This window comes from Sus scrofa, chromosome 13, assembly GCF_000003025.6.
Source record: "Sus scrofa isolate TJ Tabasco breed Duroc chromosome 13, Sscrofa11.1, whole genome shotgun sequence".
Lineage (NCBI taxonomy): Eukaryota > Metazoa > Chordata > Mammalia > Artiodactyla > Suidae > Sus > Sus scrofa.
In genome coordinates this window covers 179,305,826-179,324,196 of record NC_010455.5, presented here as the reverse complement: position 1 = coordinate 179,324,196, position 18,371 = coordinate 179,305,826, and the positions used below count along the sequence as shown (strand labels likewise).

Sequence of the window (18,371 nt, the reverse complement as noted above, 5' to 3'; positions counted from 1 at the left end):
CTTTAAGTAGTATGTATTTTCTCTATGGAAAATTGAAAAAAGTACATTTTTGATTTTATCTCACTTGGTATTAACAACCTATTCTTTTTTTCTATAATTTTATGATTTTAAGGTCCTTCAGGAAATTTTCTTTATATACTTAAAATGATCTACTTATGCTTCTACTTCTTAAATTCTGTATTCTAAATATTACCTACTACCTCTCTGCTAAGAAAAATGAAGAAATCAGTATATCCACACTTCTTTACATACTCCTTCTCTCATCCTTATTTCCCAATTCTAGTGTTTTCTGTTCTTTATATCGCTACTATAATTCTGAGAAACAATTAGAATAGTCTCACTAGCATTCTTTATTCCTCTGGTTGTAAGCACATAAGGAAGAGATAAGTGACAATAACTACAGCCAAATTTAGATGATTTAGATAATGATATTTAGGACTTATGAGCTGATGAAGTTTTAGATGGACTCTGAGTTGATGGCTTTTGTATGTAGATGTACATAAATCTTTGGTGGCCTCCAGAGAGTGAAATGCAGTAGGCAGAATAACAGCCTTCCAAAGAAGCCTAATTCCTAGAACTGTGACTATGTTACTTTATATGGGAAAATGGTCTTTATAGGTATTTTTAATTACAGAGTTCAAGATGGGGAGATAATGCTGGATTGTCCGGGTCAGTCCATTTAATCACATGATGTCTTCTGAGAGGGAACTAACCTACACTGTTGCTTGCTTTGAAGACAGAGGAAAAGAATCTCCCAAGCCAAGGAATGTAGGTGGCTTCTAGAAGCTGGGAAGAGTCCTTGGTATAGAGCTAGCAAGAAATGGGGAACTTGATCTTATAATTGCAAGGATATGAATTCTGTCAGCAATAAGAATTAGCAGGAAACAATTCTCAAGAACCTCCAGAAAGGAATTCAGCCCTGCTGACTTAAATTGATACTGTGAGACCCATACCAAATTTTTGATCTATAGAACTGGAAAATTATAAATTTGTTGTTGCTTATAAGACACTAAATTTGTAGCAATTTGTTAAAGCCACTAGAGAAAATTAACAAGCTGTTTAGTTTAATTTTAATTTCTCCCCTAGACTAAGGGCCATCCACTCTGAAGTCATGTAAGTTCTACTTACTTTTTGAACTACAGGATCCTATTAATAAGCACTAAGGGGTGGGTGTCAGGGATAAAGGCAATGACCACTGCCTGCCAAAACTGAGTAATCCTCCTAAATTGGTTTACATCTCTAGTCCTCTCAAACTTTCATCTCATGTTTTACAATCCAGCAATTCTGATCTGTGAAATAGTCTTCTGCTTCTATGCTCTTGGTAATTCAGTTGCTTCTTTCTTTAAAATTCTTATTAAAGTATAGATGATTTACAATGCTCCTTCAATTTCTGCTTCCCTCTTTTTGGATTATCTCCAGTCAATTGCTTCTTATCATCCCATTAACCCATCTCCTGGCTCCCTTTTACTCTATAGAGTAGGCTTAGACATATCCTCTTGCACTAAGCCTCCTCTTGAAGATAAAATTATACAGCCTTTATTCAATTCTGTTTCTGCCCTATGTCCATATTGCAATTGTGTTATACATCATAATAAATTACATTTATGTGTTTACCTTCTTTCTCTCCTGGTTGTTACTAGCGGCTAACACTGTGCTCAATAAATGATTTTCATGAATTAAGTGTTTGAATTATGCATTCTTCCTAAGGAAATGAGAGAGAATAGTATTCACAATAAATATATATACACTTTTTATTCTTTGCATTATGAAATACTTTTTAAAAATACACAAAAGTGGAGACAACATTATAATGAATCCCCATGAAACATAATTCAGTTTCAGCAACTATCAATATTTTCATACATATTTTTAAATCTTCTAGAAATCCAGTGGCAGATTATTCCCCTAGCAGGCTGACCTCTTGTCAACGGGATTGTTTGACTTATAATTAAGGTGAGGAAATAGATTTCAAGTCTCCGGGTCATAGTTTTAACGAACTTCAACTGCAGTAATGGACAAAATACTCTCAGAAGGCGCCAATTAAGTACTACCAGTGACCACGAAGCGAGAAAAATCGCGTCTGTTAAAGAGACTATAACCAGAAAAACGCTTCCCAAGTGTCCTGAATGTCCACAGCATGTTATGGGATCTGTGTATGAATGAAACCATTCCTATCACTTATGACTTAAGAGAAAGCTAGGGTATTTTGTTTAGATTTTTGTTTTCTTAGGCCACCTCAGTGTTAGCAATAGAGAAAATGTGTGTGTCCCCCACCACCTTTGGATAAATCTGACTGAAGACTTCCTGAATTCATTTTTCTCAAAACAAAAGCAGAGGACCGATGATCTTTAGGGAGTTACAGGGACGCCCGCCCCTGCTTCCCCCTTCGCCTGCCCGCACTGCGGCAGGGCCTCTTCTAGGGATGCTGGGGGCGCGGGGCGGAGCGGGGGGGGGGGTACGTTTACGCACCCGCATCTGGAATCTAAGATTCAAGGCAAAACAGCATGCTTCAAAAGCTAGTATCTACAACATAACAAAGGCTGGACCCTGGGCCTGCTTAGCGACATCACCAAAACGCAGTAACCTAACGGTCCTCACTCTCCCACAGGCGAGCGCAGAGAGGCCAAAACTACCCTTCCCAGAATGCAAAGCTGTGGGGCGGTGCTAAAGGAGAGTTTTTACCTCAATTTGGCTCGAGGCCCTTCAGGTTTGCTGGGTAAACCCAGTCCCTCCGCTCTGCTCTCCTCCAGCTCAGCCTAATTGGCTCGGTCGTCCGTGCGTGGGAGGGCGGCTCAGGCGTCACTGGCAGCGGTTGAATGGGGGCCCTTAGCTCCGCGTCCTCATGGTAAATGAAGTCCTTTCTCCAGCCGGCGGTGTAGTTTCTCCGGCCGCATCGCAGCAATTGGACTACATTTCCCAGGGAAGCGCGGGGCTGCCGGGGCGGTGTGGGGGCGGTGCCTCATATCTGGTACAGTCATCCCAAGCCTCTTCGGCGGGACTGTGATGGCTGGAGAGATGACGATCTTAGGTCAGTGACCGGGGTCTCTGAGGTTGTTTCGGGCACCGGAGCGGTTTGGGGAGGCCGGGCTGGAGGAGGCGGTTGTCGTATGTGCTGGATCCCGCTGGCGCAGCTGGAAGGGCGCCAGAAAGATGACTTAGAGGCGGTTTGGGGCTGTTTGCGACGTCGGGTTGGGGGTCTCTTCTAGGAAGGCCTGGGCCGCAGTAGGCCCAGGTAGGGCTGGCGGCCATCCTCTGCGTACATTCCAGGGACCTCGGGCATTGGGAAGAATTCTTTTCTAGAGAATGTCGATCTTTGAATCTTTGGTTGAATAGGGGCTTTTGAGAGGCTGCCAGAATGTGCGTCTCCTAGACCCCTTTGTGGAGGAAGGGGAGGAGCAAGCAGCAGCATCCTGACCTGTGGATTCCTGGGATGCTGGATTTTGAGAGGTCCGGGCCTCTTTGATGTATTGTCCAATGTTCTTTCCACCAATCTTGGAAGAAATTACCCTCTCGGGACGAGAAAGTGGTGAAATGCTTCGAAATGCGTATGTAGGAGCAAGAGGAAAGTGGGATTGGCACCTGATTTCATTTCTTTGAGTTATGTGTTGATGAGGATGAGCTAACAATTAGTTAAACTGACTCCTACAAATTGTCGTTTGGGGTTGTATGTAACATGGATGGACACAGGTGTATAACACAGTGTCCTGAAGCCAAATAAAAGATTAATTGTAAATTTAAAGCGGCCTCTTTCTTCATCACCCATGTATACAATTTTCATGGCTTTGGTTCATACATATTTTTTTTTCCATCAATTAATATTTATTGAACAATCTGAAGTTGGCTAGGGACCATTCTTGGTGCAGGGAATACAATGATAAACGAAACCTGACTTTAAGGAGCTTTGTGTTTTCATCAGGGTTACATACTTTTATTATTCTCCTTCCCTAAATATCTGTAAGAAGTATTTCCTTAATTCATATTTAATACAGAAAAAGGTAACTATGTTCTGTTATGAAGTGACAGTTTAATGTCTAAGCAACTTCCAAAATTATTTTAATACAGCTTATTCATTTCATCCTTTTGAAAGGAAAAAAGAGGGGGATAAAGAGGTTTAACCTTTAACAACAGGTTTTGCTGTGAAAATGTTAACAATAATGATATATAAAACATAAAACTGTAAATCTAAATAGCGATCGATCAGGATTTGGATTATATCTGGCTTTTGCTCTAGGTGAATGACTTTTCCTGTCAGCATTAGCACAGTTGTTATTCAAGTGTTTATACCTTTTATCCCTTTACTCACCCATACATGAAGTATACAAACAGGGTTTGTTGTTTTTACTTCACTTTAGTTGTATTATAATCAATTTACATTATGAAAAACTTGATGTTTGAAAAGTATTACCAAGAGTGCTATAAAAAATATTTTGAGAGTGTATTTTCAGTCTTGATTCAAAGAGTGGTACTCAAGGGCCTTTGCTGTAGTAATTTAGTATATTGTGCTAGTTTGATAAGACATAACTTTAATTTGCCTGTATTTCAGGATCAGCTGTTTTGACTCTCCTGTTGGCTGGCTATTTGGCACAACAGTATTTACCATTGCCTACTCCTAAAGTGATTGGTATTGATCTTGGCACCACCTACTGTTCAGTTGGGGTATTTTTTCCTGGCACAGGAAAAGTAAAGGTCATTCCAGATGAAAATGGGCATATCAGCATACCCAGCATGGTGTCCTTTACTGACGACGATGTTTATGTGGGGTATGAAAGCTTAGAACTGGCAGATTCAAATCCTCAGAACACAATATATGATGCCAAAAGATTCATAGGCAAGATTTTTACCCCAGAAGAGCTAGAGGCCGAAATTGGCAGATACCCATTTAAGGTAAGTTAAGCTAAAATCTGTTTTAATTTTGGTTCGGCATACTGTCTCAATTAATGCTTTGGCTTCAAGTTTCAAAACATTCTATTTCAGTAGACTCAATCTGCATGAAAGTTATCAACCAATTCCACGGCAGCTCCTAGATCAGTTCATTCAGTGGCACTTCAGTTCTATCAAGGACTTGGGACATTAACATACTATTACTCTGCCATCCTCAGAATGTCTGCATAGCTCTTTTGTTGCAGCAAGAGGCTAATGAAATCAATCCTGTGTACCTATAAATGTATGGATAGATGGATAAATAGATATTCTCTCTGTGTTTGTATGTATGTGTGTTTGTGTACAGAAAAAGAGATCATACTAGGCACGGTGTGTTAGGACTTGTTTGAAACTCATCAGTAGGTCATAGGCTATTTATTAGTCAGTAGGCTCACATCATTATCTTTCATGGCTGCATAGAATGACTATTCCACCATTTAATTGTCCAGTCTCTGTCAGTGTACATTGTATTTTTCTTCTGATTTTCTACTATTATTGGAGTTTTAGTGAATATCCTTGTACATATATATTTTTAGCACATCTCTGATAATTTCCTAAATTTGAGTTCTAGAACTAGAATTGATAGGCCAAATGTATGCATGTTTTTAAGGCTTTTGATTTATATTGCCAGATTGAGCACCCAAAATTTTATATGCTCTTATCTATTTTAAAGGTGCCTATATCTTCACTAGTTGTTATTTTTCAATTTTGTTAATAGATAAGGGAAAATGGAATCATGTATTAATAAATTTCATTCCTATGATTTCTAGTGAGGTCAGACTTTTAAAAATTGGTTTATTGGCATTTTAATTTTCTTCAGTGATACATTTCCTATTCTTTGCACTAGTTTCTTTTGGGGTGTGTATCTTTTCCTTAATGACTATAAAATACTTTTGTGATATGCTTTCATTTTTTTCCTTCCTTTTTTTAAACTGATGATGTATAATTTTGTTTTTGAGCTTTCAAAAGCTAAATTTTTATGTGGTAAAGTCATTTTCTTAATAATTTTTAAAAAATGTTTTTGGACTCTTACCATGCTTACAACGGTCTTTCCCACCCCATCCACTTGGGTTTTTTTTTTTTTTTTTTTTTTTTTTTTTTTTAATGCTTTTACATGAGTACTTGTAGGTTTGGGTTTTGCTGTATTTTTTTCTTTTATACATTTAAATGTTTATTTCATGTAGGGTTTTTTTTTGTTTTAAAAATTTTTTTTGGTAAATTATGAGGTGTAATTCTAAACAAATAGAGTTCGAAATAGATATTCATATCAGTGCTGCTTATTTAATAACCCATACATAAAAATTATCAAAGTTTTAAGTTCATTATTAAAGGAGAAAAAAAATTTCTTTGTTCTTTTTTAGCTTCTTTCTTTGGATCCTTTATTAATTTGAAATTTTTCTTATGTCATGATAAAGTCATATAAAGGTATACATTTTCCTCTAAATTACAGCTTTGAGTATATTACCTACTGATCCAAGAGTTATTTTAAGTTTTGGGTGTTCGTTTTGTTTGTTTTTTAAGATTCTAAATGATCTGATTTTCCTGTTTCTGTTTCAGAATCACGAAAGGTACTAGAATCTTTGGACTTTAAGGACCTTATTTTAAATGTCCATAGCTTGTTTTTCTTTTCCTCAGATAGGTTAAATACTTGTTGGATGGTCATATTTTCTTAATTGAAACCTAACTTGTAGTCTAGAATGACTGGATGAAAATTCTTAAAATGTCTTAGACTAATTCTCTTTTATTGTTGATGTTAATACAAACTATTGATGAAACTAGTGTGTTTTAATCTAATTTTCTAAATGTACAACTACATTAGCAGGAATAATATGCTCATACATGTTTTCATGCAAACAAGAATTTGAGTAATATTTGATCCTTAGATAGGAACATAATGATGTACTAAAATTATTCTTGCATATGTACTACAACATTCTTTTAGTTAATACTTTTTGGAAACAAATTAATTTTTTTTTTAAAAAGAAGATCTTGAAGAGTTCCCCCTATGGCTCAGTTGTAACGAATACAGCTAGTATCCATGAGGATGAGAGTTCGATCCCTGGCCTTGCTCAGTAGGTTAAGGATCCAGTGTTGCTATGAACTGTGGTGTAGGTCATAGACGTAGCTCAGACCTGGTGTTGCTGTCGCTGTGGCCTAGGCTAGCAGCTGTAGCTCCAGTTCAACCTCTAGCCTGGGAGCTTCCATATACCACACTTGCAGCCCTAAAAAGCAAAAAGGAAAAAAGGAGAAGATCTTGAGTCACATGTATGATTTAGCAACTATTATTCTTCCTATTTTATCATTTATCTTTCATGTAACATATATATCTTGAGACTCTTCTATGTTTCAGTTATATACTTAGTGATGAGTTTTATTATTCTGCTTTTGAAAACTGTGGAATAGATTCATTTTATAGATTTTAAAGTATAACTTTTAATAACTTCTAATCTTAGTAAATGTACTTGCTAGATAACATTAATTTAAAAGTAAGTTTTGATTGAATACATACTATATGTACTTGTGTTAGCATATATGTATGTATATGTAGATATATACACACACAACTTTATATATTCTTTTGTCTTTGCAAATCTTATTCACAGGTTTTAAACAAAAATGGTATGGTTGAATTTTCTGTGACAAGTAATGAGACTATCACCGTTACCCCAGAATATGTTGGCTCTAGACTATTGTTGAAATTAAAGGAAATGGCAGAGGAATATCTTGGAATGCCAGTTGCCAACGCTGTTATTTCTGTACCAGCAGAATTTGATCTAAAACAGAGAAATTCAACAATTGAAGCTGCTAATCTTGCAGGTAATATCACTTGCTTGAGTTGTGCTTTTCTCTCAGAATTTTTTTAGGTTGACAATCTGTAGTAAGCTGTAGTGTTTTGCAAACCACTTAAGTGGGTACCTAAATAAACTATACAGTAGACAAATCGGGTAGATTTTTATGTAGGTTTACAAATAGTTAAGAAAGCTCTGTGGTGCAATGTAAAATGTATATATTATGATAACCACCTATCAGTTAGGCATATGATAAAGACCAACAAAGAATATGGACACATGTTAGCAGTCAGAAATTTTTTCTTCCAAACTTTTTTTAATGTTAAAATGAACATAATGTTTTTTTAAAAAAATCTGAGGTGGGAGAAAATTCATTTAACACCATTCAACAAATATTGAGTGTCTTGGTAAACAAAACATAAATCATTTTTCTCATGGAGCATATATTCTGTTGGAGGGAACAGAAAATTAGCAGTGAAGATAAGTGTATTATGGGGTTTCTTACCCTTAGCATTATTGACATTTTGGGCCTGATTATTCTTTGTTGTAGGGAACTGTCTTGTGTATCATAGGATATTATTCCATACCATCCCTAGCTTGTACTCACTGGAAACTAGTAGCACCCTACCAACTGGTGACAGTTTTATGTCTGGCCCATAAAATGTCTCAAATGTCTCCAAAGGGACAAAATGACCTCTGGTTGAGAGCCTTGATACAGTGTATATCACAAAGTAACATGACATGAAAAAAAGGACAGGATGGGGACAGGCTTGCTGGGTGATGGGAGTATAGAGGACTTTTAGACCTCAAGAGACCTCACTGAGAAAGTAACAATTAAGCAGATTTGACAGAAGCAAGGTAGTGAAGCAAGCAGATTTGTAGAGGAAGTGTGTTGCAGGAGAATGACTGTCCAGTGTAGCAGCCATGAAAAGAGAATTTTCTAGTCATAAGAAGTTAAGAGGTTGGCCTGTGTGGCCAGAGCAGAGTGAGTATTGAAGTCAGAGAGATAAAGGGAAAGGTGTTATAATCTTTGAATAAATTCTTCAGTTTGAATAGTTTTTATGACTCTTAATATATAAAGCCATACTTCTTTCAAAGCCATTCACATGCAGCAGTTATTTTAAAGCAGGAATTTTGTTCAAGGAAATCTGATCTTTTGCCTGGGCATTTACTTTTTATCTTTACCCTGAGGTCAGATTTTGCTGTGTATTTCAGATTTGCATTCAGGTGTTTTGCATTACTTTTTTAAAGTGTCATTGTAGCATATCATTTAGAATTTTTTTTTTATTATCGCTTCTTTTTTGTTTATTCATCTGTTCTTTTTTTTTTATCAAAAAGTCCTTTTTAAAAGAACACAGTAAACTTATTTCCATTCGTTACATTATGTACTGTCAATTTGTTATAGTACATATTGACTAAAGTTTAATCGTTTACATATTCCCAAGTAAAATATAGAAATTACAAGAGGCTGAGAGACTTTTTTAAAATTAAGTGGTAATTAATAAAGAATAGAATGATATATGTCACTGAATCTTGCCCTTTATTTCTTTATATTAAAATTTTTAGGTATAATTTTGATGACACCCATTTAGAAGAACCTGTATTTATCCTTCCCATTTCATTATTTTTATTGGATTTGCAACAGTTCTTTCTTATTATTACTCAGTGGAGTTTATGTCACAGAAGACACTATATTAATATAAGACTGAGTGGGAAGAAATTTCTTAATAGTGTGTCTTCTCAAGATTGTTCTTCCCTCAAACCAACTTTACAGGACTGAAGATCTTAAGAGTAATAAATGAGCCCACAGCAGCAGCTATGGCCTATGGTCTCCACAAAGCTGATGTCTTTCACGTCTTGGTAATAGATTTGGGTGGAGGAACTCTCGATGTCTCTCTACTGAATAAACAAGGAGGAATGTTTCTAACCCGAGCAATGTCTGGTAAGAAAAATATAAAGAGGTTCAAGCACATGAACATATCTAATGTTCGTTTTTTTTGTCTTTTTTTTTTTTTGCTGTTTCTTGGGCCGCTCCTGCGGCATATGGAGGTTCCCAGGCTAGGGGTCAAATCGGAGCTGTAGCCACCAGCCTACGCCAGAGCCACAGCAACGCTGGATCTGAGCCGCGTCTGCAACCTACACCACAGCTCACGGCAACGCTGGATCTTTAACCCACTGAGCAAGGGCAGGGACCGAACCCGCAACCTTGTGGTTCCTAGTCGGATTCATTAACCACTGCGCCACGAAGGGAACTCCCATTTTTAAACCTTAATTTTTTTTTTTAACAGCTGCACCTGAGGCATATTGATCCGAGCCACATCTCTGAGCTATGCCGCAGCTTGTGGCAACGCCAGATCCCTAACCCACTGAGTAAGACTAGAGATTTAACTCACATCCTCATGGATACCATGTTGAGTTCTCAGCCCGCTGAGCCACATGGGAACTTCTATTCTGGTATTCTTTGAGTACATTTTGGTGGTTTTCTGGACATGTAATCTTATGCCACCACTTATGTGTATGTATAGCAAAAAATTAAGTTTCAAAACATGACTGCACATCCTGTAAGTCAAATAAATATACTTCCAGTTATAGCTCAGTGAGCCAGTAGTTTTCACTTCCATGGGTAAGGTGACAGAGGAAAAGATTATTTTAAAACAAAGGATAAGTTGTTATTTAATATCTATTTCACAAAATAGATCTCTTTAGGAAATCTATCTTTCCTAAATCTTTAAGGAATCTTTAAGGAATTAAGCCTGTGGAGCTTAAGTTACAGGTGGTCTAACTTCTACATTTTTCTTCTTCTAACTGGATTATATTTAGAACCAAGTTTGGTACTTGGCATTTATATTACATTACTCTTTTCCTTATTAAATTGGTTTTTCTACTTCTCAGTTCTTAACCAATTAAGCAAAAGGATTTTTTTTTTTTTTTTTTTTAGATAGAATGCTTACTGGTACTTTTTAATTATAAGAAGGACTTTTCTTCTCTTGAAAATAATGACATTTAGTGTTTTTAAATTGGTACTTAAAAGTCTGTATTCTCAATCTCTTACTTTCTGAAAAATTATTTGGTATCTTACTAAGAGACAATTACTTTTGTATCATTTAAACCCAAATGTGCACTGTATTTTAATGTACACATTTTGGAGTTCCCGTTGTGATGCAGCAGAAACGAATTTGACTAGGAACCGTGAGATTGCGGGTTCGATCCTTGGCCTTGCTCAGTGGATTAAGGATCTGGCATTGCCATGAGCTATGGTGTAGGTTGCAGGCACACCTTGGATCCTGCGTGGCTGTGGCATAGGCCAGTAACTGTAGCTCTGATTTGACCCCTAGCCTGGGAACCTCCATAGGCCATGGATGCAGCCCTAAGAAGCAAAAAAAAAAAAAAAAAAAGTACACATTAGAGTTAAAATAATTTTAACCCAGTTATTTTTAATTAGTCTTTGTGTGGATATAAACTTAATAACACATTAAATAGGAATTTGTTATTTCCAAAATATCAGTTTTATAAATATATACTATATAGACACATGTATACATACACACAGGTATGCAAATACATTCATAAATACAAATAAACTTTTTTTATTTTTAACGTAGGAAACAATAAACTTGGAGGACAAGATTTCAATCAAAGATTGCTACAGTACTTATATAAACAGATCTATCAAACATATGGCTTCATACCCTCTAGGAAAGAGGAAATCCATAGATTAAGACAAGCTGTGGAAATGGTCAAATTAAATCTGACTCTTCATCAGACTGCTCATATGTCAGTATTACTGACGGTGGAGGAAAAGGACAGGAGGGAACCTCAGAGTACTGACGCTGAACTGCCAAAGGACAGACTTTCCTCAGCAGACCGTCCCCATATGAACCGCGTATTTGGAGCTACCCTTTCCGAAAAGAAAAATGGAGAAAGTCAGGTTTTATTTGAAACAGAAATATCACGGAAGCTCTTTGACACCCTTAATGAAGATCTTTTCCAGAAAATACTTGTACCAATTCAGCAAGTCTTAAAAGAAGGTCACTTGGAAAAGACTGAGATTGATGAGGTGGTTTTGGTTGGGGGCTCAACTCGTATTCCTCGAATCCGCCAAGTCATTCAGGAGTTCTTTGGGAAGGATCCCAACACGTCTGTAGACCCTGACCTGGCAGTGGTGACGGGAGTGGCTATCCAAGCAGGGATTGATGGAGGCTCTTGGCCTCTCCAAGTCAGTGCTTTAGAAATTCCCAATAAGCATTTACAAAAGACCAACTTCAACTGAATTATGGAGGGGTGAATACATGAGATTTTGTCTGATGATCTCTTCTCCTTTATCAGACCACCTCCATCGGCCAAATAAAGTCTCTAAAATAGCTCACAAATTTACCTAAAAGGTAACATTTAGATATATGAAATTTTATGTAACATTTTGTTTTAGTGTTGAATGTTACCAGGTTGATCCTTCTTGATTTCAGAGAGATCCCATTCCAACAAATACTTTTTAAAGCGATAGAATTGAGGTAAAACTCTGTTATGGGAGCACAGGTGGCTATATTTTCTTAATTCTGGAAGTAGATAACCATGTGCACTTAAAATTATATTCTGTAAACATGCCTAGTGCCATTACAGGATTCCCAGCTCTTACTAAATTGTATTAGCAGGAGCTGGTACTTTATTTACTTGGTTATCACCTGTAACTCTTAATTTGAACTATACTTGAAGGACAGTGGTGATGTCAGGTACTTACATTGGCTGGGAGATAAGCAGTATTGTTAATAAAAGCTGCATATACAATATCCAGTAACTGCCCTATTTTGTAACAAAAGTACTTAAATTCAGTATCGCATTATGTGTCCTATTCACGTAACCCCCATTCTCCAGATTTTTAAAATATTTTTATTGGATCAGTTTATTTTCTTTCTAAAGTAGCTGTAGATTTATTAAAATGTTTCATTGCCAGAGAGTAGAAATACCCAATTTGTATTTTAGTTCCTTCATCTGCTATGCCTCATTCTCTGCTTGGATCTCCGTGATTCTGCCTGGTTAGAAATTTATATAATTGCATTCTTAAAATGTGGTGGTGTCACAGTAAAGCTGTCATTACTGTCTTTTTTTGTTGTTGTTATTTAAGACCTTTATAGACATTGGTAAACAGCAGTAATTAGGTACAATATTCATTTATTTTACATTTTTGGTTTTGTTTCACTGTTTATTTTCAGTAATCCCTGGAGAATTTAGCTTGCAGTCGATTTTGTTTCACTGAGATTTTTCTGCATATTTAGTTTTGAATGCAGAAAATTGTACTCATTTGTTAAAACTTTGTTTCCATCATTTAAAAAATCAGACTTGGACTCTTTTTAGCCTTAAGGTTAATCTCTGATGAGAGCAAAAACTTGATGAATACTGGAAGTAATATGGAAATCTAATGTGGAAAGCAATGTGAAAAAATGACCACAAATCAGCATTTGTTGTAGTTTTGGTTTGTGTCCTTTTAGAAAAGCTATAGGAACCAAGAAAGAAAATACAACAGTTTTATTTCTGTGATGCTCCTATTATTTGAAGATTTTTTTTTCCCTAATAGAGGCGAACTTCCTGTCAATATTCAAAAATTAAACTCTGGTCAACATTTTTGCTGATATGAAATATGTCTGCTTTATCCATTGTTGAATTTAAAAGGATGTTGGGTTTCCAATCACTGAAAAAGAGAAATAAGCAAACTCTTCAGCAACATCAGAACATTTCAGCTTCTAAAGTAAACAGCTGAGTGTTTTTTGCAAAAAAAAAAAAAAAAAAAAAATTTCTTAGCAATGAAATTGTTATTAAAACAATTTCAATTAAATACTTTTGTGTATAGAAATTGTCTGTAGTAGGTAGATAGAAAAACAAAATGTCTGTTTACGTGTTTTATTTCAGAACTAAGGAGAAATGCCAAAGAGGAATCCTTCACTGCGATAGGAGAATATTCAAGTGTTCTCTTGGACTGTATATAAATCTTTAATAAATTTTAGAATTGATAAATATCTTTTTGCGGAGGTCTTTAAAAGTGTTCAGTTTATCAGAATCTCCACATATTATCAGCTTTAACCTAAAGCATTTTAAGATTTTTTTTAAAAGCTTGAATTTCTCCAGTGTATGAGATAGTTCAGGACAATCTCTTAACACTTTTTAGAGGAAACAGTTTGCAAAATAAGGGCAGCTAATCTCATACCCTATAATTGAATTTAAATAATTTGATTGTGTCCAAAAAATACAAAGGCAGTGTTGGACTTTGGGGACAATAGTAGCATATTCTCTAGAGTGGTTATACCTTTAAAAAAATGAAGTAATGTCTGTCTTCATATTTTAGGAGGTTATATATAAATAGTCTTGAAATCAATGTAGTTTATTTATTTAAAAGATAAAAGTGTATCCTGAAAGGGATCATTAATGCATAATCTGAAGACACTTTTCATAAAACAAACTTAATACATTTTGGTTGTACATCTTGCTAGTGTTTTTTGAAGTACATAACTTAAAATATTAATTGTCTTGTATGATTAGAATATGTGAATGAGTAATTTATTTTGTGTCAGGAATGTTTTGGTACTTACTGTGTTTTCACGGGAACCACTGATGTATCAGCAGATAACTATTGTGTTATATAACATGTTCTGAAGAGCATAGTTATTGTGCATAACAAATTGTGCCTCTTAAGTGTATACAGGTAATTCACTTTTAATGTAAATAAATACTACTTTGCAGTTTGTTTTTTAAACCGTGTCCTTTATTTTCTATTCCAGAGTAGGCCAGAGTACGTTTTTGAGGTATGTCAGTAAGAAAGGAAATGGAGGTAGAGCTGATCTGATGCTCAAGGCACATGACTTGAGTGGCTGTCGCCTAGTTCCCTTCATCCTGAATATGCCCAGGAATTGCTTACTTTTCTACTTATTTCTCTAATTTAGAAGACATTTCTTATATCATGAGTTATGAATACCAATGCATGGATTTTGACCATAATGGAGACAAAATTAATCTAGATAGCTTATAAATAATCATATATGATGGACTGCTATAATCTTTTGGTTGGTGATTAATACTTTTATAATTATCTAATAAAATTTGTATTATTCTTTGGGCAAAAAGCTCAATATGTATTTTTTTAAGAAACTCCTTTGATTAATACAGTCTTTTCAAATGAACCCTTAAATAAAACTAGTAGTTTTGACTCTCCAGTCACTAGTTCCTGTGATTCCTTAATACCTGTTTTAACTACCATTGCTGAGTGATTCAAGTGTATGAAGAAATAGAGTGACACATCCATATTTATTTCACTTGACAAATAAACAGTGCCCCATTGAGGCAGGCAGCTTCTAATGTGACTCTGCTCCTGACCTGGTATTCAAGGTTTCACATGATGAGCCACAGTTAAAATTCAAATGTAGTTTTGTGAGAGACCCTAAGCCAGAATCACTCAGCTAAGCAATTTCCAGATTCTCATTCATGGAAACTGAGATGATACATTTTTGTTGTTTTAAGCTGACTTTTTATTCACTTACTATTCAGTATATGATGGAGTGCTTAATATGTACCAGGAGTGTTCTAAATGTTGTAATAATATTAATTATTTTAACTTTGTTCTAGCAAACATAAGTAGGTACTGTTATCCCCATTTTCAGATAGGAAAAGTAAGGCATAAATGTGTTAAGTAGTTTCCTCAGGATTATACAGTTAATAAGTAGCAGTTATTCAAAATCCAGTCCATGTTTAGCCCCACTACTGTGCTGCCTTATCCAGCCCATGATATAGTCCTATAGTACCTTTTTTGTTCACTACTAATATTAATTTTTTTAACACAATAACATTATCTTGAGTAATTTTGGCTTAGTCATATTTATTTTTCCTTTCCTTTTACTCTTCAAATATATGTGAAGAGGCTGTGATTGATGACTACAGGTATAAATAGGCTAAAACATTAACCGATATTTATGAAATATCCAGTTCCCTTTCTCAATGGAATTCAACAGCTATTTATTCAATGGTTACAGAATACAAAACAGTGCTAGGCACTACAGGGATTGTAAAGACAGGACATTTTAGGTAGCTTACATTCTAAGGAAGGAAGCTTTAACACAGTGTTTCATGACTTTTAAGGAAACTTTTCATAAATACCCTTAGAGGATAAAGCAAGGTGGCACAAAGTTGTTACATAGCAAGGAGAAAAAAGACGATAAAAGGAAAGACTGATGCATCTTAACATGTTCAAATATTTTATTAAAATCATCTTGAAAGGAAAATACTATTGAAGTTTGGAAACTTCAAATGTGAAGGGCAATTCAGAGAAATAATGTTTCTAGTATGTAAAACTACCAAACAAAAAAACCTTTCAAAATATAATTAGTACTACAAATCATCAATTTCTGATACATAACTTACTGAGTTTAATTCAGCCAAAACATGATGCTCCACAGAAAATATTTTCTTTACCCGAGTAAGTATATTATAAAATATTATTTTAAAATAAAGTGTATCATAAAACATTAGTTAACATATACTCTTTCCAGAAAGCAGCTGTATAGCTCAATAGTTTTTGTGATTTCTCCCATAATTTTATACACCTTACAGTAACTCAACACATAATAAATATGTATAAAAATATCTGAATCATATTACTCTAAAATGCCTAGTCATTCATTCTACGAATGTTTGTTTAGTATCAATGATCTGAAAGGTACTATCCTAGGAACCTAACACACAAACTTGGCTAAAATTGGGTTGTTGCCTTTAATGGGGAGACAGATAAAAAATTAAAATAGAGTATGATATCTGCCAGAATAAAGGTAAGCACATGGGACTAATCAGAGCACAGTCTGGATTAGAATGAAGAGCAAAGGGGGAATTCTGGGCATATCTGTGAAGAAGGTGACTTTCTTTGGGGGGGGTCACATGTGCGGCATATGGAAGTTCCCAGGTGAGGGGTCAAATCAGAGCTGCAGCTGCAGGCCTACGCCACAGCCACGGCAATGTCTGTGACCAACACTATGGCTCACAGCAACACCAGATCCTTAACCTACTGAGGGGGACCAGGGATCAAACGTGCGTGCTCATGGATACTAGTCAGGTTCATTACCACTGATCCACAACAGAAACTCCAAAGAAGGTGACTTCTGAACAGAGACTTAAAGTATAAATCATATATAGCATTTTGGGCAACATGGAGAAGGCAGATATTCCCTAGAGCATGAATGGAAGAGAGAAGGTTGGGTAGAGCCCAGGATGGCTACAATTACAGTGCTCATCTCTATTTCTGCCAACACATAGCTTAGGGGGATGCTTTTTTGCATTTCTCCCCTGTCATTATTTTTTCAAATATTGATTTTTTTATTTGGTATAATCAATATACAACTAAAGCTATTTATTTTTTGGCCCCAAGTCTTGTGTTATTCCTGCTTCTGTTAGCATTTCAAAGAAACGTCCTTTCTGGCGTATCAACCTCTGTGGTGTTTCAAATTCTGCGATTCTTCCAGAGTCTAGAACAAGCACCCTGCAATGTGAAAAGAATCCAGTCAGGTAACCTATAATCAGTGTTTCAGTTCACCCTTCTTGTTCTTGCTATAGTAAAATTTAAATTATTTGTGTGAGTTATGTCAGTACAAAATAAAGGTGATTTTTGACTCAGGAAATACATCAAGTTTTCTACTATTCCTTTAGCATTAACATATTCCTCTAGTTACTTTGGAAAGTTTCTTCTATGCTATTAGAGGAAATTTTGTGCCTCTCAGCACAGATAAAATCCTTTATTGGTGGTAAGTAATTAGTGTGTTTTGTATGCTCAATAGCTGCCTCTGTATAAACTGTTTTATTTCTGAAAAACAATAAAAAGCATACCTGTCTGAATCAATGACAGAATGAAGTCTGTGAGCAATAGTCAGAATGGTGCAATCAGAAAACTCCTTCCTGATTGTGGTCTGCACCAAGCTGTCTGTCTCAAAATCAATGGAGGCTGTTGCCTCATCCAAGATGAGAATTTTTGCTTTTCGCAACAATGCACGAGCAAGACAGATGAGCTGTCGTTGTCCAACACTGTTTAAAAAAACAGTAAAATAATTTCAACAGTGGCATTTATGGTCACACACTTTCTGTCCTAAAATTCTGATTATATGTTATTCTCTTCCTATTTCACCCATTCATTATCTCTCTCTCTCTCTTTTTTTTTTTTTTTTGTCTTTGCTATTTCTTGGGCTGCTCCCGCGGCATATGGAGGTTCCCAGGCTAGGGGTCCAATCAGAGCTGTAGCCACTGGCCTACGCCAGAGCCACAGCAACGCCAGATCTGAGCAGCGTCTGCAACCTACACCACAGCTCACGGCAACGCCAGATCGTTAACCCACTGAGCAAGGGCAGGGACCAAACCCGCAACCTCATAGTTCCTAGTCGGATCCGTTAACCACTGCGCCACGACGGGAACTTCCATTATCTCTTTTCTTTAAGAAATATTCACTGAGTGGGAGTTCCCAGCATGGTTTAGCGGTTATGAACCCCACTAGTATCCATGAGGAGGCAGGTTTGATCCCTGGCCTTGCTCAGTGGGTTAAGGATCCAGCATTGCTGTGAACTGTGGTGTGGGTCCCACACTTGGCTCGGATCTTGCATTGCTATGGCTGTGGCGTAGACTGTCAGCTGCAGCCCCAATTCAACC

The 18,371-nt window shown here is 36.1% G+C and overlaps 2 protein-coding genes and 1 long non-coding RNA gene across 9 annotated transcripts in view; 1 reads left to right on the top strand and 2 right to left on the bottom strand.

The window, feature by feature from the left end:
- Positions 1 to 2,813, bottom strand: part of LOC102161811 — a 194,452-nt gene extending 191,639 nt beyond the window's left edge. For 4 of the 5 annotated variants that reach the window (XR_001300624.2, XR_002338004.1, XR_002338005.1 and 1 more), the window contains exon 1: positions 2,683 to 2,813. This is a non-coding gene — a long non-coding RNA (uncharacterized LOC102161811). Of the gene's footprint in view, positions 1 to 1,614; positions 1,703 to 2,682 lie in introns of all 5 variants that reach the window. The other variant, XR_001300623.2, reaches the window with a different exon arrangement.
- Positions 2,900 to 14,451, top strand: HSPA13 (heat shock protein family A (Hsp70) member 13). The gene is made up of 5 exons (XM_001924920.6): positions 2,900 to 3,028; positions 4,544 to 4,884; positions 7,524 to 7,737; positions 9,484 to 9,651; positions 11,312 to 14,451. Exons 1-5 carry the CDS (start codon positions 3,004 to 3,006, stop codon positions 11,977 to 11,979), a joined length of 1,416 nt encoding a protein of 471 aa, XP_001924955.1. The 5' UTR covers positions 2,900 to 3,003; the 3' UTR covers positions 11,980 to 14,451.
- Positions 12,387 to 18,371, bottom strand: part of LOC100152428 (multidrug resistance-associated protein 1) — an 86,451-nt gene continuing 80,466 nt past the window's right edge. For all 3 annotated transcript variants that reach the window (XM_005670294.3, XM_013982532.2, XM_021070813.1), the window contains 2 exons: positions 17,562 to 17,756; positions 12,387 to 17,217 (listed from right to left, as the gene is read on the bottom strand). In XM_005670294.3, coding sequence (XP_005670351.3) covers positions 17,085 to 17,217; positions 17,562 to 17,756 — 328 coding nt within the window. In that variant the 3' untranslated portion in view covers positions 12,387 to 17,084. The remainder of the gene's footprint in view (positions 17,218 to 17,561; positions 17,757 to 18,371) is intronic.

Excerpts from the sequence above, each read along its gene's own strand:
- HSPA13 (XM_001924920.6), top strand. The coding sequence starts at position 3,004 with ATGGCTGGAGAGATGACGATCTTAG. Across the intron at positions 4,885-7,523 it reads TTGGCAGATACCCATTTAAG|GTTTTAAACAAAAATGGTAT; the intron begins GTAAGTTAAGCT and ends TCTTATTCACAG. Across the intron at positions 7,738-9,483 it reads TGAAGCTGCTAATCTTGCAG|GACTGAAGATCTTAAGAGTA; the intron begins GTAATATCACTT and ends CCAACTTTACAG.